At 43.5% G+C, this 23,400-nt stretch overlaps 1 protein-coding gene across 3 annotated transcripts in view; it reads left to right on the plus strand.

Annotated features, from left to right (window-relative positions):
- Window positions 1-23,055, plus strand: part of IGSF5 (immunoglobulin superfamily member 5) — a 28,355-nt gene extending 5,300 nt beyond the window's left edge. For 2 of the 3 annotated variants that reach the window (XM_053970329.1, XM_053970330.1), the window contains 7 exons: window positions 2,326-2,646; window positions 3,796-4,104; window positions 8,210-8,338; window positions 8,819-8,843; window positions 12,208-12,320; window positions 13,560-13,636; window positions 22,028-23,055. In XM_053970329.1, the coding sequence (XP_053826304.1) occupies window positions 2,326-2,646; window positions 3,796-4,104; window positions 8,210-8,338; window positions 8,819-8,843; window positions 12,208-12,320; window positions 13,560-13,636; window positions 22,028-22,096 (1,043 nt within the window). In that variant the 3' untranslated portion in view covers window positions 22,097-23,055. The remainder of the gene's footprint in view (window positions 1-2,325; window positions 2,647-3,795; window positions 4,105-8,209; window positions 8,339-8,818; window positions 8,844-12,207; window positions 12,321-13,559; window positions 13,637-22,027) is intronic. The other variant, XM_053970331.1, reaches the window with a different exon arrangement.
- Window positions 23,056-23,400: the final 345 nt, after the last annotated feature.

Consider the following 23,400-nt stretch of genomic DNA (forward strand, 5'->3'; position numbering starts at 1 on the left):
CCCAGTGCACAAGGCAAGGTCCAGCAAAGGGAGTCCCAGCACTGGTTTGAGGCATTGGTGGCTGGGTTTAGATCCCATTTGTGCCATGAATGTCCTCTGTGACCTCACACAGGTGACTTTGTCAGTGTTTGTGCACGGGTTGGACAATGGAACATGCTGTTGGTTCAGGACTCCATGTGCAGAACAAACAATAAAAGCAAGAAGATAAAGAGGCAAAGGTAAAATCACCAAAACCATTCAGGCCACAGGTGGAGAAAGCTGGTGAAACTCCTTTATTGGTTGTGCTGGGATCTAAATGGGGGAGAGGTTATGTCCCATTCCTCAGTCCTTCTGCCTCCCAAAGGATCCCCATGCAGGGCTCAGGGACCTGTTCCCTGTGGGGCAGCAATCAGGGATAGAACATTTATTGCTCCAGCAGACATGGTTGGTGGAAGAAGATGTAGATCCTGCCTTACCTATGGACTGATAAAAAATAATTATCATAGATAAATGATTAACTCATACCTACCTGCCTATACTGCTCTGAATGTCTGAAGAAAGCAAAAGCAACATAGCCAATTATTTTTACAGCAAATGATCACTGATTATTCCTGTTTAGGGATAAATTTCATGGATTAATTAACAGCAAGCACTGTCCTGAAAGTTGCATCATTTATTCAGAGCCCTGGCAGACCACAGCTCCTTGAAAAAGTAGAGTGTTTGCACAGGCATGGAAATAAATTCCAAGTGCACAGAGAACAGTTTGCATTAAGAGGGGTAGAGTGGATACATTTTAATTTTAACAGAATCATGATTTACTTAATCTTATCTGGCTTTATTAATTATCAGAGTAGGTAAAGTTTGCTTTTCATTTAATGTTTTGTTGCTCACACACAGATATACTTTGCAGACTGAGGTGCATGGCAGAGGTAACATAACCCAGGAAGGTGGAACATTTTTGTGAAGGTTTTTGTAAACATGACAGAAGTCAGAGTTAGCCATACACGGAGCCAGGGAGAGCGAGGTTTGCACAATCCTGCAAAACAAAGAAGTCTGTAAATGCTTGCAGCGGGTGGGAGGAAAGAGAGGAGCTATTTATATTAAAGAACAATTCCTGGTTGGATGTACAGTGGTTAAATGTGGGCTGGGAACTGCAGAAGGCTCTGGGCAATGGAGCAATGAGGTTCCAGACCCTAGTCCTGGGAGCAGCTCACTGAGGCACTGGTTGCAACGTCCTCACTGAGACTGGGCTCTGGTTCCATTTATACAAACACCAAACACCCCTGTTTGTGTGAAAAATACAGTGTGTCCTTCTCACATCAGCTGCGGACTGGAAGAAAATTTTTTTCAATAATTCATAGCTAATTCATTAATGAATAAACTACCTAAAAAAAAAAAACAAACTTGGTGTGAACAAAACCCTTAAAAATGACTTCATTGTCCTGAATGCTCTTAGCAAGGGACTGATGACCATTTCAGGCTTCCTTTCTCCTGGAACATAATTGAACAACTTATTCTCAGGCCAAATTTGCTGGCACGGGGTTTTAATTAGACTGCCATGGACTGCAGGGTCTAATTGCTGTCATGGTGCAGAGCTCAGCTGGAAGCATTGGGGCACCACTGGCAGTCCTGGTGCTCCCTCAGCAGGATTGTTCCCTGGGGAGGGAGGGAACATTCAGGCAGATCCCCCTGGCAGGACTGTTGGGCCTGCAGGGAGGGAAATGTCCATGCTTGGACTCAAAATATTCCTGTGCAATTGGTGGAGCTGGCAATGGGAGGCCTTGGGTCTACGAGGAGGAAAGGAAAACAAAATTACTTTGTTAGGAGCTTTCAGCTCTGAAAAATACTGGCCAAAATTCACACTGCCTTTCAAGGGTTAAAAGTAATGAGTTACAGCACCTGTGGTTAACAGGAAGCCTGGGGAAGGCTTTAGAAGTACATCACAATGTGTGTGATGGATGATTGAGGAACAGGGGAAAGAGCACTGAAGGATAAATGATGGGGCTGCAAGAAGTCAGAGGCAATCCAAGGTACGGAAAAGAGACTGGTTACACACTCCTCTAATTATTTAAAGTGTAGGCAACTCATGTATTTTCCTACTTAAAAGCGGATTTTTTTCTGTCAGCAAAATGGTAGTCAGTGAATTACTGAAGGTGATTTTGGAGTGGGAGAAGGAGAGACAAAATAATTAAAGGCATTTTTAAAGAAAACGACTTAATCTAAGCAGGATCTGAAAGATTAGATTGCACACCTCCATCTCTGAACCATTTAAGAGGTTTTACACTATCCAGCCACCTCTGTTAGTGTTGTATATGTATTTCTGGGCTGATTTTGGTTCCCTCACAGGTCTGGGCTTTTGTTACTCCATCACAAAAGGCCCCGAGAACGCCACAGTCCTGGCTGGCTCAGAGGCCAGGTTCAACTGCACGGTGTCTGCAGGATGGAAAGTCCTCATCTGGCTCTTCCAGGGCAGTCCTGTCCTCACTGTCCTCAGCTCCCAGGGCTCTGTGGAAACCACAGAACGCTTCACCTCCAGGAACTACACCAGTGGGGATGAGTTCACCTCGGAGCTGATCATCCACAACACCCAGCTGAATGACTCTGGCAGGATTGAGTGCAGCATCCAGCAACCCAGCGAGAACAACTTTGCCTTTCTCTCTGTTCAAGGTGTGTATGGCTGATGCCTTGGGAAGGCTGACCTAGAGCAGAGTTCAAGAATAAAGCAGGGATTTATGAAAAGGATCTCCTCCATGGATCCACCTTGGGCAGCACCAGAGCCCAGCCAGGGCTGCACCCAAGATGAACCAAAATGGTCCCAAAATGCACGAGCGCTCCCGGGGGCTCTCACTGGGATCAGCTCTGCTCCATTTGCACCTTGCAGTTCATTGTCCCATTCCAGCTTTAGCCCATGCACTCCCATCCTGCTTGTTTTTCTCTCTCCAGCCCACATTGTTTGTGCTCCTGGGCCTGAGCTTTGGATCATTTGTCCTTGGTGCCCAGCTGGAGCAGGAATTGTTTTGTTCCCTGCTCTGTGAAGAGAGCTCAGCATCCCCTGATATGAAGCCCAGACCCACACACTAAAGCAGCACAGAATCTGAAAAATAGAAAAGCTCAAACCTGAGGCATCATAGCCACCAGCAAAAAGCTGTTTTATTGTGCTGCACTTAAGGGAATCCTCTGAGAAATTTCTCAAGTTATCCCTGTGAAGGAGTACATGCTGCCATTTACCATCCTTTACCTCCTGCCCTCCTCACCCTAATTTTGCTGTCTGAGAGGGTTTTAGAGTCACATGCAGAGTGCCAGTAGCAGAGGTTATAACTGCCCCTGTTTTTTCCTGCTCCATCTCTTATTCTTTATCAGCCTGCAGCCAGGAAAGCAGGATCTCACCAGCAGGCACTATCCATTTGTCAAGGAGAGGCTTGGTGCAGTGATGACATCTCATCACCTACCTGCAGACCTCTTCTTATATGACCTGAGCATATTTAAAAATTACAGAGAAACACTGTTATTCCATTATGCTGTCCTCCAGCTGGATGTGTGTCAAGATGGCTAAAAAGTGCAATTTCCTGCTTTTTATTGGGAAGGTACTGAAAGTTGAGACTTGTGCTTTAGACATATTGGGTAATGGGCCCGTGTAGTTGAAATATCTGCATGTTTCCATCATGCATATGGTCTATCTGTATTAATAATTGTTTTCCACTTCATATCTCAAGGCATAGCTATTTCTGGGTAGCGAGATAAGATTTAAAACTACCAGCAGGAAAGCAATGCAGCGAAACATTCTGAAGGAAAAAAAACATCTTTTCCCTCCCACAGTTAATGGATCTTTACTCATCAAAAATAGCACCTTAACAGTAAAAGACAACCAAACAATTGAGATTGTTTGCGAAGCCTTAGGATGGGCTCCGGCTCCAGACATTACCTGGATGACAAATGACTCTTTGATTGATAAGTCCAGCTATGTTACCCAGCAAAGCCCAGGATCTCATGGCCTCCACAATGCCCTGAGCACCTTAACTCTGACTCCGAGGGACACTGAGGTTTTGACTTGTTTAGCTGACATAGAAGCACTCCCCAGCCCTCAGAATGCAACTGTAACTCTTATTTTTGACAACTCTGCGGCGGGTAAGTGAATGCTTGTTGTGGTTTTCCCGTCCTGTACCGCCTTGTGCTCAGGGCTGTGCGTTTGGTTCTGGTTGGTTTTGCTTCCAAAAGTTGTTTATTTGCAAATGAAATCCTCTGGGGTGTGGAATTCAGGGCCAGGAGTCACAGCATGATGTATAGGTAGGGTTAAATGTACTTTTACCAGTCTAATGAACCATGAAGCCCAAGGTAGGACTGAGCAAGACAAAGCCTCTGACAAATATCTGCCTCTGACTCCTGTGGATTCGCTGCTAGGAAAACCAGCCTTTGCTCCTTGACCAAGAAAACACCCCAGGAATTTAGATCTTAAATCTCCCTCATCAGAGCATGCCAGCCGTATTAACATAATTTCTTACAAAGCCAAACCGTCATGTGAAATTGTTTTCTGTAATATCCAATACAAGTTTTACCCCTGATTTGGGAAAAAAAAACCAACAAACTCCTCCCAGTTTCTGCACACAACACATAATAAATTCTGTCCTAACATATATGGAATTTTTTGGGCAGTGCATTAGGTTGCCTTTTACTGGCTTTTGCTTAAAGAAATTCAAAATTGCTTTAATCCACGCTGGGATGTGGTGCAAATCTCTCCAGAGCAGTTAGCAAGGCCTTTGATAGCTCTAAATATTTTTGCTAAGGTCATAATTATGCTGACAGCTTCTCTTGATGAACTGATTCTTCTTCTGCAGTGGGTGATCAAGGCACACACAAAACATCCTTGCAGGGTATCAATGAGGGGTTTGGTACAGGCATTTTGACACATAAACAGCTTAGAAGATTGAGTAGCTGTGCCCTTTGTTTTCAGTTTGAATCATTATTAGCAGGCCTTTTTCAGAAGTGCTTGCTTGGTAATGCAGTTGGAAAAGGTCATTTTACCATCCCTAATATGGCCTTTTGTAGTCACATTGATCTTAATTACTGACTAAGCAAAATAGGACTATCCTGAGGAAGTTAATAAATTCCCCTGCCCACTCATTTGTGATGTTTCCATAGCTACTCCCTGCAAATCAGAAGAGGAGAAAAACAGATGTCATGAAGCACTATTAGTGCATAATTAGTGATTGTATAGGACCATCATTCATTTCTCTTTGGAAATACCATTGTGCAGAGGCAGCAGGCACTCAAAATTTGACAGGATAGGAGAACCTGAAGTCTTTAAATGATCAGAGTGAAATAAAAGCATGGCATTTATGACACAGGAAGGTATATAATGTATATATCACACTCAAAACCTAAGAGCTTGTCCCAGTTTTCATACACAGGCTCAGCCTTAGCTGGCTGTTGGGAAAGAACACAACCAGCTTCAAACATGTAAGAAATCCTTCCCAAAACTACTGAAATAGCAATTTTCTCCTTCACTAAAAAGCTGGGGAAATAAAATTCCTCCTTATTCCTCTCAAGCAATACAAGAACTACAGAAAATCTGAGCCCCCTCCAGCCACCAGCCCCTGGTGAGGGAATGTCCCACCTTCCTGCACCTCTGGATCAGTCTTTCTATACACAGTGATGCATTTTTATGTCACTCTTCCTACAGAGGTGTTTGGCTGTGCCTGAAATTTGGGAACTCCTACAGAGTTATCCCAGGAGATGCATTCACAGAGCTGTTCCTGGGAATGGGATCCATGGTGGAGTTCCTTAGCTGGGTCCAAGCTGTCTTTGGCTTTGGCGTTGAATTCCTGTGGCTTTTGACCCGCAGAAGTTGAGGACAGACAGTCTCCCATGAGCCTGGATGTCCTTTGCTGTTGAACTCAACCAGAAAGCTCCAAAGTGTCCAAGAAGCCACGTGCAGGTTTTCCCAGTCTCTCATTCCTCTCTGTCACCAGCACCTGCCTGGGAAAATCCCCTTTCCTGCAGACACTTTGTCAATGTCTGGACAACTTAGGGAGGAGCCAGAGGTCGGGATGGCAGCAGAGGATGGGCCCTGTGGAATGAGGAAGTGGCTCTGTCCACCTTAAACACTTCATGGAACTTGGTTTGGATTTCCTAAGGGACTCAAAGGGATTTAACTCCTTGACCCCTTCGTGCCCCTCCCTTGCAGCCCGGCATGTGTGCTCATAAGCTCCTCATTCACACCCAGCTCCAGTTTCTTTCTGCATCCTCCAAAACTGCAGAGACACAAAAATGCTGAAGCTCTGGGAGTGTTTGTGCTGTACCCTGTCCTTCTGGCTTCAGCTCCATAAATTCTGGACACATAACCTGACCCTGGCAGGGAGTGAAACACCTTGGTGTGGCAGCCAGCCTGCAGGAATGGCTGGTGCAGGTGTGTTTAACTCCTTCCTTCTCACTGGGGTTAAGCTTTCCCCTCTAGCTAAATAGATGTCATTCATATTTTAGTCATCTTGAAATCCCCGTGGCATCTCTATGGAACAAAATGTACTAAAAGGTAGATATCTGTTGCAGTACTTCTAGATAAAAATACTATGAACAAGTTTATAATCAACTGATGGCAGCCTACAGGATTTACTGCTAATTTTCAGGTTACTGAGTGCTTGGTTTTTTTCCTAATAGAAGAAATTCCAAACATGCTGGTTGAGGATTAGCATTAGAGAAGACCTGGAACAAATTGCTTAATGATAATGACCCGAGCTTTGGAGAATGCAGGTTCCTGGCAGAGGTTCAAGCTTTGTAGGAGGCTCTGGTACTGTATCTTTTCAGTCTGAAACCTCCAAACCCCGAACACACACCCAGGAAAATTCGTAGATTGAAAGGATTTAGTTTATTCCCAGCCACAAGTAAACCTGATTCCCACATCAGGGGAATTGCCCTGACCTTGAGCAGCTCCCAGTCGCCCTCATTCCTGTGGTGCCTTTTCCAGAGGCTGACAGCCAAGTCTGGCCATGGAGTTGTTAATTAGGACCTCAAATGAGGAAAAGGCAATCATAGACCCATGGGACAGAACTGTGCCAAATCTGCACGTGTCTCACACCTGTAATTTGGATGGGAAGGTTGCTTCTAAACAACTGCCAGAAGTGTTTTGGGGCTGCTTTCCAAAGGGAAGCCAAACTGGAGGTGCTTCTGAAATACTTGGTCAAACCAAGGGGCAGGATGATGTGACAAGCAGAACTGGCACCTTCCTTGTACATCCAGCTGCCTGAGAAGTATTCCCCAGCCCTGGAAGCGTCCAAGGCCAGGGCTTGAATCAACCTGGGATGGTGGAAGGTGTCCCTGCCCGTGACAGGGGGTGGAACTGAATGATCTTTGAGGTCCCTTCCAACCCAAAGCATTCCATGATTCTGTAATTCTAAATGCAAGATATTTTTAAAATTCTACGCACGTCTGAGCCCTGTTTGGCCATAGCAACCGATTTCAGCAAGACATTGAATTATCCTTAAATTCCCTCATTTAACCCTGTAGATTACAGCAAAGATGAAGGAATCAGTTACATGTGAGCATGCTGTAGAGGAGATGGGTCAGTAGCCGTTTTGCTCTTTGATGCTCTTTAAGTGGGGAACAAGAGTCCCACCAAGCACATCCCAAAATCAACCACTTGTTGAAATCATTGAGAGAAATTCCAAGATGGAATTGATTAGAAAATAATTTTTCCAGGCTAGAGATCACCAATTCTACTAATCACCTACAACTGTTGCTGTGGTTTGTGGGGAGAAATGGACATTTTTTTCAAAGCAATTCACCTTATTAAAAGGGACACATACACATTTGGCCAAATTAATTGTAACCCAAAATACCTATTTTCTCTCCACGGACAAGAGCAGCCAGGCAAGACACTCAATATCTGCAGTATGGACACCTAAACTAAATCTTAACACCTTTCCCCAAATGTCTCCAAAGGACTCTGGGATGCCCAGCATAATTACAAAATAAAGTTAAGTTTGAAGGTTGCAACACTGTGCCTTTCAGAAGAGAAGTAGCAGTGGGAGAAGCTACAACTGCAATAAAGGATTTGAATTCAGGAATATTTTAAATTCTTGGGCGCCATCCATAAACACAGAGTCTGTCATTTGGAAAACACAGACTCCTTGTTAAATATTCACCAAACACTTAATAGCATCTCACAGAAAAGGTAAACACGCTGAAAAGGATGTTTTGAGGCTTTGACAGTCCAATGTTTCTCCATTTAATTTAACAGAAAATTATTACAGTGAAGACAACAGGAGCACGTGGGTTATTGTACTTGCAATTGTGCTTTCATTTCTTGGCATTGTTCTCCTGGTCGTTATTATTGTGGTTGCTGTGCGCTGCTGCCTGAAGAGGAGAGGTGAGTGGACCCTCACAGCTGGTCTAAACATTAAAATGTGGTTTCTGATTAGACATAAATCTACTGGTGCCAGCTCTGATGCTGCACAAAGACCTGTAAGCAGAAGACTGAGCAGGCAGATCCTGCTCTTAACGATGACCTGTTTAGGATCCTCCTTAATTTCACCATCATGTTTCTCTCATAAATTTATTCCAGTTAGTGTCAGTCCTTCACATTAACTCCTGGGGGTCATGCTTTTGGGGAGTTTTGACTTTTAAAGACATTTAAAGGTTCTTTATTGAAGGATGTTTTCAGTGCTATGTGCCTAATTCCAGTTTCCATGTAAGATGCTCTGCAAGGCTGCCCAATTTTGCAGACAGGGTGGAGAGATGCTCTTGTGGTAGCTGGGACTCAGGACATGCTCTTAGAGAACTTAACAGAAGTTTTAAATTTTAATTTCCTGCATTTAAAACACCTTTTTTTTTTTTTTTTCATTTTTAGAATCTACTTACCAAACAGAAATAAGGTAAGTCAGACCATGGAAAACTTTTTGTGTTCGCTGGACTCCTTGCTGCAGGGCGGCAAGAGGGACGTGCCAGTGTCCTTGTCCTGGCATCCATCATCCCAGAACTCCCGGTGTGTGGGGACAGCAGAGGGATGGGGGACAGCATCCAGGGAAGGGGGCTGACCTTAGGGATGAGAGGCGAGCGCCAGGGCTCGCAGCAGGCTGTGAACTCCGATCCCACAGCGGTGAAAACCCCATGGAAACCCCAAAGCGCCGCCTCGCCGGCTGATGCAGCGCAGAGGGGGCAAACTCAGCGGGCTCTGTAAAAGCTGAAGGACAGAGCCAATCCCTCGGAGCCGGTGTCCCGGGGGAGGAAGGGGAGGATGGCTGGCGACCAGAGCCCGGCGGGCGATTGCCGCGGCCGCCACAGGATGTCACTGCCAGACCGGCAGCGGGCGAGCCCCGGAGCGCGGCGGGCGAATTCCGCCGGATAAACGGGTAAAAAAGGCTTCAGAGGGCAGGTTTGGATTAGATATTGAGAAGCAATTCTTGCCTGGGAGGGTGGTGAGGCACTCGGAGAGCTTGTCCCGGGATGATGTGACTCTCCATCCTTGGGAGGGTTCATTGGAACAGCCTGGGATAGTGGAAGGTATCCATGCCCACAGCCGGGGTTTGGAGTGAGATGATCTTTAAGTTTTCTTTCAACCCAAGCTATTATATATATATATATATATATATATATATATAAATCATATATAATATATAATAATAAAAAATCTATAAAAATTAATAAAGCTGCCCCGTGGATGGGTATCAGCACCTCATTCGGTGATTTTCGGACGTGTTTCAGTACAAAGCTAATGTTCCATTATTGCACTGAGATGGAAAACTTGAGAAATCAATAACTGGTGGCTCTCAGCATTAAGATGCTTTTTATCAGCACCTGTGACAGCCATGGCAGTGGGGTTATTAATATTATTATTTATATTTAGGCAGCATTGTGAATTCATTCTCTGCCCACGCTTGTGGGGTTTTAAGTCCCCGTCCCTTAATGAGTTTGCAGAATGTTCCACCCCGCTGCCTGGCACATCAGTAATTCCCAGTTTCATTAGCAGCCTCTTGTGGGGAAAGTTTGTGCAGGTCTGTTGACAGATTTCCATTTGTAGAGCACTTTATTGATAGGGAACAAAATAAGGAAATTAGATACCCTCTGTTTTCTCCCAAGGAAATGATGCTTATTATGCTATGCCGTACGTGTAAACTTCCATGTGATTTCTTACTTTGTGGGGCTAAATTCATCATTTTGCCAAGTGCAGCTAAATAAACAGGGCAGGACTAAATCAGCAGGGATTGCTTGGATTCTGACTTGGTTCAGGATCCCAAAAACTTCCACAGGGATCAACCCTACCAAGGCAAAAGCAGTTGAACATGCAGGGAAGGACCTGCCCAGCAGTGGGGTCTGGAACAGTCGGGTCCGTGTCCTTCCCAGACCCTTCCTTGCTCTTGTGGATCTGCAGTGCCTCTTTCAGACAACCTGAACAGGTCCAGCATAGGGCATAACTTTCCTTTCCCTCTGTGTTTTTTGCATCTGATCTAGGCAGAAACGATTCTACTTTCATGGCAGAAGTGTATTTTTAGCTCTCAGTACTGAAAAGTTACTATTTCTCCATTAAAGATGAGTTGTCTCACTGTGTTCACAAACCTTGCTTATACTTTAAAGTTAAAAAAACTGGGATGAGTTCAGGCTAAGTTAAAAAAACTGGGATGTTTTAAGTTAAAAAAAAAATAAGTAAAAAACTGGGATGAGTTCAGGCTCTGAGGCTCAGTTTGGACTTGAAGATTCAGTGTTGATTTCAAGGTTTGAGAAACAATGACCCTGAAATCACAAGGATTATTAACAATCACAGATTTTGTAGGCTCAGTGATATTTTCCTTGGGGGGAACTTCCCCTTGTCCAGATTTTGGAAGCTGCATTGCTGTGGTAGCAAAGAAGTAGTGAGACCAAACATAGACTGGTTTTATTTCCCACCTTTATTTTTAACTTGGCAGGCTATCTTCCTGTACCTCCCACACACCTTTTCTTTTTTTATTTTTTTTTTTTTTTAATTTTTTTTTTTAGTAGCTGCTTTTTATTTGGCTACTCCACTGAGTTTGCTGAGATCTAAGGCTCAGATAAAAGAGCACAGTGTCATGTAACATGTGGGGGTGTTACAGCCCTAAACAATGCTTTTGTCTTCTAGCAACCATGGCAGGGTTGGTGTCCAACCTGTCCATCTCCCAAAAAAGCCCCATAGCTGAGAGCTGACTCACCAGATTTCTGTGTGCATGAGTAACACCCCTCTGAAGCTCTGGGGGCCTGCAAAGTGATTCCTACTAAATATAAAAGAAGTAGAATTACAGAATCATGGAATCACTGAGGTTGGAAAAGACCTGCAAGGCCATCAAGTCCAACCTGGGACCCATGCCCACCTTGTCCCCAGCCCAGAGCTCTGAGTGCCACCTCCAGGGGACACCTGCAGGGATGGGCACTGCAAAGCTCCCTGGGCAGCCCCTGCCAAGGCCTGAGCAGCCTTTCCATGGGGAAATTCCTGCTGCTGGCCAAGCTGAGCCTGCCCTGGCCCAGCCTGAGGCCGTTCCCTCTCCTCCTGTCCCTGTTCCCTGGGAGCAGAGCCCGACCCTCACTACAACGTTTGTACAAGGACATGCAGCATCACTAACATCCCTTCCCACTAAAAATTCCTGGTTTTCCATAGTGGATTTGTGTTTGCCACACCTCAAACCTAGGCAGAGATGGACCTGGGAGTGTCCTGGAGATGATGATTCTATGGTAGCAACAGATCAATAGTAGCATCTCTTCTAGCATCAGAATTTTGGGTGAAAAAGCACCATTCTCTCCCTGTGCAGCTGTGAGGGCACCATTCTGCAAATTCGGAGATGTGTAACTTTAACCAAGGAATTTCTCTCACGTGTAAAGTTTCAGAGTGAAAGATTAACTCCAGAGTGTACAGATGAATCCCTGACTGTGGGGATGTGAGAGGACATGCAGGTGGGCACCAAAATGATGACCTGGCTGGTATTCCATTACTGGGCACCTAAATATCCTGCAATTCAGAATCAGAGATCGAAATTAATTTTCTGCAAAACCTATGATCTGGCACAGGGTCCACACTTTTTGAAGGTTGCCTTATTTTCATGGTTTTTGACATTGCAGCTGATGGAAACTTTCCAAACAGAATTCCAGGGGCAATACTTCCATGCTGATTGCTTGGAATACGTTTTACACCTATTTTTTGGGACGTGAGACATTTACTCTTTTCTCTCTAGTCTGCTACCCAGGAGTTCTCCCACCATGAAGAACTTCTAATGGCACCTTTTTGTTTTCTAGAAAAGTTTCAGCTGAGAAGAAAAAAGAAGGTGATTTGGAAAACAGGCAAAGGAGTGGCAATGAAAATCTTGGATACATTCCAGAGGAATTGTGGAACACAGAGCAAAGCCCAGGTGAGTGTAAACTGGTGAGTCACAGGTTGTCAATTTGCTTCTCAACATGGGCCTTTTGGACAGCAGGTCAAGCAATTAAAATTACGAGGTTTCACAATATTTGGTGAAGGACTTGTGTTTTTCCTGGACCTGTCTGGAAAATTTTTAATTTTTTAGAGGAAGATCCTCCAAAAATATTGTGGAAACACCCAAGTTCTTTGCAATTTAATTTAGATTTAGTCCTGGGTTTGTTTTATTAAATGCCTTTGTTCTTCCAATTGTCTTCTGGGGCCAGATGTGGGAGGACTGGATTTTCATACAAGCAGCAATTTAGGCAATATTTAGCACTTGGCCTGTGAAAACAAAAGGAAATCCACCACTGCCAACACACACACACAAAAAAAAGCCCCCAAAACAACCCCCAAAAACCCACCAGAAAACCAAAGAGAAGAAGGAAAGAATAAAGGCAGTTAGTGAACTATTATTTTACTGATAAATGACTAAGTTAGCATTATAAATTCTTGTCCTTAAGCACAAAGACTCTTCAAAGGCAAATGTAAATCTCCAGCAAATCGTTACCCGCCACTTGCATTTATAACCACATTATTCTCAAAACATTTAATCAAACACTTAATGGCATAAAATTATTGTGCAGAGCCTATAATCCAGGAACACATCCTTTCCTCTCTGACAAATAAGTGGTGAAGAAATAACTACAGGGGAAAGATTTTGAGAGTATGTGGTATTATAAAATGCAGCAGTTATAAAAAGTAAAAATAAATGAATCTGGACAAATTGATTCCACAGAGTTCTAGACTGGCTTTTTTCATATTTGTTTGTGTTCTGGGTTGACCTTGGCTGGTCACCTCCCTTCTCCACTGACCTGGGTGTCTCCAGGACTGTTTCCCTCACTCTTTCTCCCTCCCCTTTCCCAGGTCCTGCTGTGCTGGTTTTTTTTTTTACCTCTCCTTAAATATGTCATGGCAGAGCTGCCACCAATGTCACAGCTCAGGCAGGACCCACCTGGAGCTGCCTCTGGCTGACACTGGGGGCAGCTCCTGGTGTCACCTCACAGAAGCCACCCCTCCAAACTCCCTCAGTACAAAAATCTGGCCGTGTTAGCCCAAAAAAGTAGCCTTAGTTTTGCTCACAATATTAATAATTAGTATTATTAATTAATAATGAATATCATTAATATTAGCCATTGTGGTTCCTGCCATGGTGGACACTGAGTAACTCATTTTTATATTCTCGTTGCAGGAATTGCCTCTCTTCCCCCAATGATTTCCAGGTTTGCTGGCCCTGATGACAATTTGCACATCAGTTCTGTACCAAAGGTAATGCTGATATCTTGAATATCTCGACCTTTTTTTTTTTTTTTTTTTCCTTTTTCACAGAGTGTGTATTGTGCTAGAGCCAAACATAGATTTTGGGGAGGTAGACAATTAGAAGTCAATTACAGCTGTAATTGAGGAAGTGGAATGTCCCTTCAGCATTCTTGACTGTATTTTCCTTCAGACTTGAAGGAGATGTGGGTCTTAGATGGAGGCTCTGTGAAGGTGAGGTTTGAGGTTCCTTTGCAAACAAAATCCAGTGTAGAGAGAGTAAATAAATGTGCATTTCTCTCAATTATTTCTTGACTATGTTTTCCAATATTCTAGAAGTTGCTTCAATCAGGAACTTTACATTGATCTTGAAACCTTTGTTATCTCAGCAGTAAGAGGGAAGCAAATACCCAGCACCCAGTGCCCCCAGAGCTTTACCCCTTTTCCTTGTGGATAAAATGTAAAAAGAAGAGCTCAGTGTTTGGTCCTCACTGGTTCCATTCTCAGTGGTCTCGTTCTGAAGGCTGGTGCTGCTCTCTCTTAGCTTCCAGCACAAGAGCAATGTGAATCTTAATTTTTATAAATTTTATAATTTTTTATTAAAAAAAATTATAAATTTTAAAATATTTTTTTTATTTTTATAAAATCCATTTAGCACCTCCAGGATGGTTTTTGCCAATATTCTCTTGAGAAAGTGGAGGTGATGTGGTACTGAGTTCACTCCTCAACACAGTGATAACTCATTTATTTCTGAAGAGCTGCTTCAACATGTACAATGCAGAAATCTGCCTTGGGGATGACATTGCACATAAATCACAGCAGAGTGTGTGTGTCAACTTCTTTTGGCACACAATGAAATTTAGGAAGCACTCAATCAACAATTAAAACAATGATCACATAATACCAGTACAAAATAACAGCAATGACACTGATGCATTTGTGCCTGGTAGTTATGATGGTTGACATGAATTACTTGTCAAACAAAATACTGTTAAAGCAAAGCTGAAAAGTCTGCAGAAAAAAAAAAAAAAGACAAAAACCTGTGGAGGCATCAATGTGGATCTATAACCCCAAGCAACACTTTCAGACAGAGTTTGGAATGCTTGTGAACAGAATTATGGGGCTTTTATCAGCTCCTGAATACACAAGATGGGGCCATCACAATATCCTGAGAAGCCCTGTTCAAACTGACAAATAGTTTGTCTTCACCAAACCATTTTTAGATTGCTAAATATTCCTCTAACACATGGAAAATAGTTATAAATAATTTTCACCTCTCAATTCTCTCTTGGTGTTTTTCAAGAATGTGTGTGCAGCTATTGATGCAGGTAGAAGCCACTGTGACAGAGTTTTTATATTGTCCAGGGACAACTGGTTTAAAAATCATAAATATTTCAATTTTATGCTGTGTTCCTGTGATGGATTCAAAGTTTCCATTGATCTCCTAGGCCACCTAACCCAGGATTTCATGTGGAGGCTGCACCTTTCCTGTCTCAGACTGAATCAGGGCGGTGAACATAAGCTGTGCTTCCATGCATGTGGCACGTGGTGTCTGCTCTGACACCAGGAAGGGCTGTGCTGAGCACCCTGCACACATTTCAGGGCAGGATAGTGACTCCAAGAGGCGTCTGGATGTGGCACCTGGGGACAAGGTTTAGGGGTGGTGATGGTGGTGGTGGGCTGATGATGGGACTGGATGATCTGAAGGTCTCTGGGATTTGGTGGTTCTGGGATCCATTTGGCGTTTCCCAGTGGCTGGGTGCTCTTTGATAGTTTGTGGGCACTGGTTGGGCACTGTGGTGGCATTAAGGCATCGAATTTGGGTGTTGTCAGGCAGCTCCATCCACTGTGAGAACAATCATGCTGTGAGTGGGGACCATCAGGAGACTGGGTTCACTGCCCTGATTCAGTCTGAGACAGGAAAGGTGCAGCCTCCACATGAAATCCTGGGTTAGGTGGCCTAGGAGATCAATGGAAACTTCGAATCCATCACAGGAACACAGCATAAAATTGAAATATTTATGATTTTTAAACCAGTTGTCCCTGGACAATATAAAAACTCTGTCACAGTGGCTTCTACCTGCATCAATAGCTGCACACACATTCTTGAAAAACACCAAGAGAGAATTGAGAGGTGAAAATTATTTATAAGTATTTTCCATGTGTTAGAGGAATATTTAACAATCTAAAAATGGTTTGGTGAAGACCAGAACACATATATTTGTCAGTTTGAACAGGGCTTCTCAGGATATTGTGATGGCCCTGTCTTGTGTATGCAGGAGCTGATAAAAGTCTGCTGAAGGTTTACCCTAAATTGTGGATTTGCAGTCCGTGATTTAATTTTATCACCACAAATGTAAACAGAGTGAAACATCTCCCACACAAAAAGTGTTTTCCTTTTACATTCATAACCTTCCCTGTTAGGTGCATAGTACAGGTTTTCTCTCAAAAGATGCTCCTGGATATTTTCCAATAAAGTTCAATCAGCACTGATGCCAATATATTGCCTAATAACCATTGTAGTGCTCTTTCATTATATTTCTTGTCAAGCAGGTGAAATCAGATGTTAACTCATTTAGCTGTTTGCTGGCCAGTCCTGAATCAAACAATTTGTTCAGAAACCACCTGCCTTCCTGCCATCTTCCAAGCACAGAAGTTGTGATTCTCAGGCTTTTCCTGCCTGGAAACATTCCCAAAGACTTTTCATCTTTATTTTCTAGGGCCTTTTAGGGAGATGTAGGGGGTTAAAAAACTACCAAAAAAACAACAGGAGGAAGAAAAGTTATCCTGAGAATTTTTTCCATAGTGAAGGAGGTCAGGAAGGGTGGACTCCAATAAATTACTTCTCTCTCCCTGGGTAATCAGGAAAAATGAGCAAAAGTCCTTGCAGTGCTTCTTTAGAGGTCAAGAAGAAGGAAGGAAAATCCAAGGCCTCCCTGAGGAGCAGGAAGTCCATCTACTGATGGAAAAATTGCAGACTGAAGATGTAAAACCTTATATATTCCCGTTTCTCTGAGGGTAAGGGCTTCAAATTTGATCCCTTTTGTTCCAAATGTAAAAAATTTACAATTTTAAACATTTTGGGAGATTGAAGGAGACTTCATATCACAGATTTTGCTTCCTCAGGATTTGTTACCCATAGACCCAAATGGGTACAAACCTGAAGTGCCTGGTGTGTGTCATAAAACGTGACAACAGAAAACCACTGAGCTCAGCTTTTGGCCATTCAAACTCTTTGAATCAGAAACTAATGCAAAATGTCCACAGAAGATAAATGCTGCCCAGTAATTGCACTGATCAATTCACAACCCGAACAACAGGTTTGGCAAAGAACAAGGGAGGAAAATCAAAGGTGTGTGAGATGTTTAAAAAATGACGAGTAACGAAGCACATTATTGAGCTGAGGGAAAAATGACCAGCCACTGGAAGAGGAGGCATCAGTCAGATGTGCTGGAAGGTCAGAGGTGCTGGAAGGTCTTCACTGTGATGATATTAACTGAGAAAAGGTCAAACTGAGAGCAGAGGTGCAGGCTTCTGTTTAATTGCAAATGTACTTCCTGTCAGGGATGGGTGAGTGTGATCCTTGCTCCCGGTATTGGGGCTGAGCTGCCAAAAAAAAATGGGGTTTAGGGGCCAAAATCCCCCTCAGGGAACAGTTCCTCATTCCCTGACCCACAGTGCTCCTTCCAAAACCCAAGAGCAGTGAGGGGGATCCCCTGCCTGGGATTTTGCAGATTTTGGGGCAGCGGCACCTCCAAGGAACTCTGTTTTCCAAGTTCCCACAGAAGGAGCTCTGAGGACTGAGCAACTTGCAGGATTGGACCATCTCCTGGAGGAGCTTGATAATTAGCTCATTTAATATGCCACGAGGGTCTCTGTGATAAATCAGGAGCCCATTCCATGAGGGTGTGAGTGCTCATTTCCAGTGGGCTGCACTCACCCCTGCTGTGACTTCAGCACAGCTCCAGGAAGCTTCCACAGCCTCACTCCTCCTCCCCAGTCCAGAGTGAGTCATGGCTCCCTTAATGGGGAAGGATCTATTTTTCTTCTTAACTACTCCAAATGACACTCTATAAACTGGAAATATTATTTAGCTGTGCTTGTGGTTTTAGACTGAGAAGGAAATGAATGATGAATTGCAGCTCCATTTATTGCCCCATATAGAACTGCTCCGACTCTGAGGGTTGTTGGAAAGAAAAATTAAGCTATCAAAATTGAATTAAAAGGTCAATAAATAGAAAAATAAATCGATGAAAGCAAACAACTTTATCCCTGCTGATGAAATGGGCTGCAGATATGTCATGTTATGATACCCATTGGTTAGCATATCTTGATTAAGAGAGCAATAAATATTGATGGTACAGATAAAGAAATGGCAGGTGCAGTTTACAGGTTTTTTTTCCCAAATGTCTGTTGGAGAAGGGAGGAGTTAAGGCATATGGGTGAGATTAACCCATGAAGAAACAAGGGGGAATTTCCAGGCTGTATTGATGGGCAGGAAAATGTGCTGAGTGTCCAAAAAGCTGACAGGATGGAACTGGTTTGTTACTTGAAGTAATGGTATATCTGAATTATTTTGTGGGTATCCACAATTTATGGGGGTGAGTGTTTTCCTGTAAAAGAAGTGAATTTAGAATCAAAATTGAAAACTAAGGGCAGGGTGAGAAATAACCTTAAGAACCAGAAAGCTATGGCTTTGCCCCCTGATTTTTTGTTCTGTAATCCACTGTGTGATGCATGCAGACACATTTGGGAGCACTCCTACCACATTAATGCCAGCAGTTTGTTCTAATGCAGTAGGACTTGAATATTTTTTGGCTGGCTAAAAGCAAGCCTTCAGTTTATCTCACACTTCCACAGCATCAGTGTCTGAGGAGCTGCCATCCTTCAGCTCAGTGTTGAGATCAGAGTCCTGTTTCACAGGACTCATCGTTCACATCACTGGTGTCACACGGGGTGCAGAACTGACTGAAACATGCTTGTAAGAGCAAAAATCCTTCTTTCATTGACTGAAGATCAGTATTCAAAACACCGTGGAAGGATTCAAGCCTGAAACCAGCTGATACACACTCAGTTTAACTTCTGAGTCATCCATGTGTTGCTAGCTCCCTTTTTGTCTGGCTGAAGAGCTGGAAGAGATGAAAAGATCTGTGCTGCATCTGTTTCCCCAACCAAACCAACAAACTATGTGAAGCTTTTCCCAGTATTACAATCCTTTTATAGTAATCCCTGTGACGAGGCACCCAAGGCAGATGATAAATCAACAGGCAGGCTTTGTAGCATGTCAGATATCCATGGTTAACTGGATGCCAAGCTGACAGCACAAAGAGATTTAGAGCTATGTAAAAGAAATGCTGATGTTAGCACATCCTTCCTGAACTCCCACCTCAGGAACTTGCTGCTATGATGTTGTGCTGTGCAGCAAGACACTGGAGATGGGATTTTTTCCCCCTTCAGTCTGTAGGGTGTAATGAGTTATGAAGCCATTTTTCCTCAGACTAGGGCTGGCAGGACTAGTAAAGCACTGAATTAATCTAAAGAGGAAACAACTTTGAAATCAAAACCAAGCAGGGGCTCCAGCAGCTCAGGGTATAAATATGAAGTGGTTGTTGTGGTCCTGCTCCTCTGCATTATTATTTTTAATGTGTTGTATGAGATCTTCCATTGCATTCAGCAAATGAGTTTTAGGTCAGTGACCAGCAGCCAGCAGCCTCCATTTCAGTGAAGGACAACCTCAGGAAGGCTCTGCTGCTTCAGAGAAAGCTTCCCAGAAAATGGGCCAGCACACAGCATGAGCTGATTGAAATTAATGAAATTATTCATTAATTGATACCAGAGCACAGTAAGGATGAAGCAGAAGTAACTCTAAAGCAAATAACTCTGAGAGATGCAGCAGGGCAAGGGTGAACCCTCATGGACATCAGCCCCATCCTGGGAGCAAATTCTGCTCAGCTCCTGCTTTGGTGGTGAAGAGAAGTGTATGACAGACAGGGGCTGGATGGCTCATTCCTGAAGATGGGATTTTTAAAGAAAAAGAGGTCTGGTGGGGTTATCCTTTCCCCAGTGCTCTCACGGGGCTGCCTGGATCCAGCTGCTGCTCGTCCTCTGGCTCCCTGTTCAGGATCATATACAAACCTAAATCAGAGAATCTCAGAGTGGTTTGGATTGGAAGGGATCTAAAAAATCATCCAATTCCACCCCCTGCCATGGCAGGGACACCTCCCACTGTCCCAGGCTGCTCCAAGCCCCAGTGTCCAACCTGGCCTTGGGCACTGCCAGGGATCCAGGGGCAGCCACAGCTGCTCTGGGAATTCCATCCCAGCCCCTGCCCACCCTGCCAGGGAACAATTCCCAATTCCCAATCTCCCATCCAGCCCTGCCCTCTGGCACTGGGAGCCATTCCCTGTGTCCTGTCCCTGCATCCCCTGGAAATTGTCTCTCTCCAGCTTTCCTGGGGCTCCTCCAGGCCCTGCAAGGCCACCCTGAGCTCAGCCCAAAGCTTCTCCTGTGCAGGTGAACAATGCCAGCTGTGCCAGCCTTTCCTCCCAGCAGAGCTGCTCCAGCCCTCTGCTCATCCTGGAGCCTCCTCTGGGCTCTCTGCAGCAGCTCCAGCTCCTCCCTGTGCTGGGACAGGGCTGGGGCAGCTCTGCAGGTGGGCTCTCACCTGTGGGGGCACAGGGGCACAACCCCCCCCCCTAAATCTCCTGTAGCATTGCCTCCAAATCACCCCAAAACTGCCTCTTCCCACAGCACTGCTGGGTGAACTTTCTGATTAATGTCTTTTTTCCTTTAGCAAATCTGGTGCAATAGAGTATTTTTCTGCAGCAAGTCCTGGGAAATATTCTCACCTCAGTATTTTGCTGAACATGGGATACAATACATGACCTGTTTCAGGGAGTTTTAGAGACAGGGTGTTCTTGGGCCCCCTCTGAAAATTTCTGGTTACTCAGTATGCTACTGGTTCAGGATCCTTTATTCTCACAGACCACAATATGTAGGAATATTTCCTTTCCACAAACATAAAACTTGCCTGTGGCATTTTTTTGAGATTTTTTTTTCCCATTCTATTTGAAAATTTGTTATTTTGGTGGGAGAGGTAGTAGAGAGCTCCTCTGCTTAACACCACTGAGTTCTTTGGGCAAGAAATTAAGTGCAGCAGAGGGATCTTGGAAAAGGTCCTTGAGCAGAGCCAGGCAATGCTGTTACTTCCCAAAGTACCTCTCCTCTCTGCAAAAATAAACAGTAAAGAAGGGTAAATTTAGAAAACAGCAGCATGTTCTAGCAACCAGAAGGGATGGGAGGGTGGGGAAAGAGAGTTGTGTTTAAAACAGAAGGCAGCTGTCTTGTGAAATGCTTCTAAGATGGTTAAATTTATCCCACAGTGGTGCTGGGGCTCATTAAATACCAGAGCCATGTTGTCCACATTTGTTATCTAACATTTGCCTCCATGTGTTATTCAATAATGTATATGTACCAAATGCATTATTGAAGATGTTAAATACTGGAGGAATACCAGAGCAATCAGACTGTACATGATTAATGCTCCAGAAACAAACCTCAGGAAAATTGGTCAATAGTTAGAGAACCAAGTTTGCCTTGATGAAGCATTTAGCTGAGAAAAACAGTGAAATTTCCATTAATTTCCAAGGGCTTGAGACCAGGTGAGGAATTGCAGGAGGAGATGTTGCTACTGCATTTAAAAACCCACAGTTTTTGTTGCTCAGATGCATTTGAGAGCGAATTTTTCCTTGTCTTTTCCTCTCCAGTGATATTTTGTAAAAGCACAGAAGAAATTAGGACTGGAGATGCACCTGCACTGGTTTCAGATGAGGAAAGGCTTTCCAAGGCTGCTGAGCATTTGCCCTGCTCTGCTCCCACGGGGGGCAGTGTGAGAGCAGGCTGCAGTCAGTGCTAGTGGAATCCTGGCAGTCCTGGGAAGTTTTAAAAAAGCCTGGCTTGGCTAAACACCGAGATGCTGAGAGTGATCTTCCAGCCACGTGAAATGCTGGTGTGCTGTGATTTCTAATGGATTTGGAAGGCAAATATTCAGATTTTTTTTACAGCTAAACAGCTTCCTTTAAGAGAACCAGAGCAGGAACACCCAACATCACCTTTTGCTTAAGAGCACACAAACTGCAGAGGCCACAAGAAGTTCTGAGGCAGTGTAAGATCAGGTCATGAATTCCCAGAACTTCCAGCAGCGTGTTGCATGCGAAGCTTTTGTTTCGTTCTGCTTCTCGTGCTTTCCCTCGTGTTTGGATTTTGAGTGGGCTCCTGGTGATAGATTTCGTTTTGCTGTCATGCTCTGGGGTGAGGGGTTGGCAGGTAACCTCCTGAGACCCGTTGTGGGATTGCTTTTCTGGGATTTCTTTAAGTTCTCTAACTGGTTTTGCTCTCGCCTAGGTGCGACCTCAAAGACGTACTGATTATCTGATCAACCCAAAGAAAATCAGGAATGTGACACTCGTGTAGGATGTACTTCTCCAAGAAGTTGCTTTTTTACATGTTTGGATGCCCTCATGCAACGGGGAAAAGTTGAAACCAGTTCTCTCAGTTTAACTTATAAGTTATTTTTCTTTTTTTTTTTTTTTTTCTTTTTCCCTCATGCAATGAAATAAAATTGCAACCTTTGTAATGCAACATGTGATATCACAGCAAAATAATGGACATAAATGGCATTAACAGACTGCCCTAATTTCCAAGACAATGAGTTTGATGGGACTGTGGAAGAAGAATCCATGTTTTGGGTCCCAAGGAAATCAGCAAAACTGTCAGACAGGAATGTTATGTTACAGCAAGATCAAGGACTGGAAATGCAAGATATTTATTATTTCAGAAAAACTGGTTAATAATAATGATAATGGTTAATACAATAACTATGCTTTTAAACCTTTTTTATGTACAGCTGATCATCTTGAGCTTTCAGATCAACAACATTTTTTCATTCCTATTCTGTAATAAAATCAAGGGAGGTTTTCACAGGGGCTGCTTCAAAATTTCTAACAAAACTATCTTTGGATCAGAAATGACATTTCTCCATTTCAATGCATTATTTTATAAGAAGTATTTGCCTTAAAATTCCATTTCAAAATAAAACCCAATCACCCATGTGCCAAGAAAAAAAATCCTTTTTTAAAAAAATTGAAATTCAAATATCTTAAGCTGAAAAATGTAGATTTGAAACTCTTGACTTTGAAGAGTTGTTGCTTGAATGTTTTATGTCTCTGTTCTACTTATGGGCTGGGTTGTGTCACAGCAGTGGTGGTTTCTGGAATTCAGTTTGAACAGTGTTTTTTTCCTCAGGGATAGAGCTGATAATGACCATGGGAAATGCACTTTACCAAAGCAACTCCTCAGCAGAGCAGATCCAGCACATGGACCATATCTAAAACTGATGAAATGTTTGGTCTGAAATTTTCTATTGCATAATAAAAAAGTTCAACCTTATTACTTTTTTTTTTTTTTTCTTTTACAAAAAGGCAAACTTCTTCCAGAAAAACAAGATATTTTCAGTGTACTCTTCTTTCTTCCCACTCAAAGAATTCTGAATTATTCAGTGTGTCTCACGTTAATCTTTGGTACGAACCGACGCACGTGCTCTTGAAAGAAGCCCTTGCTTCAAATCCCTTCCAGTGACACTCTGTGCAACAAAACTGAGGAATTTGAAACCTGAACTCAGGAAGGAGAAGTTGTTTTGCACGTTTACCATTTGGTATCTCCTTAACTCGGACAGATTTTGTGCTGCTGGTGGCATTTTCAGCCAGTCTGTCAGAACA

This window comes from Vidua macroura, chromosome 2 (assembly GCF_024509145.1).
Source record: "Vidua macroura isolate BioBank_ID:100142 chromosome 2, ASM2450914v1, whole genome shotgun sequence".
NCBI classification, from domain to species: Eukaryota; Metazoa; Chordata; class Aves; order Passeriformes; family Viduidae; genus Vidua; species Vidua macroura.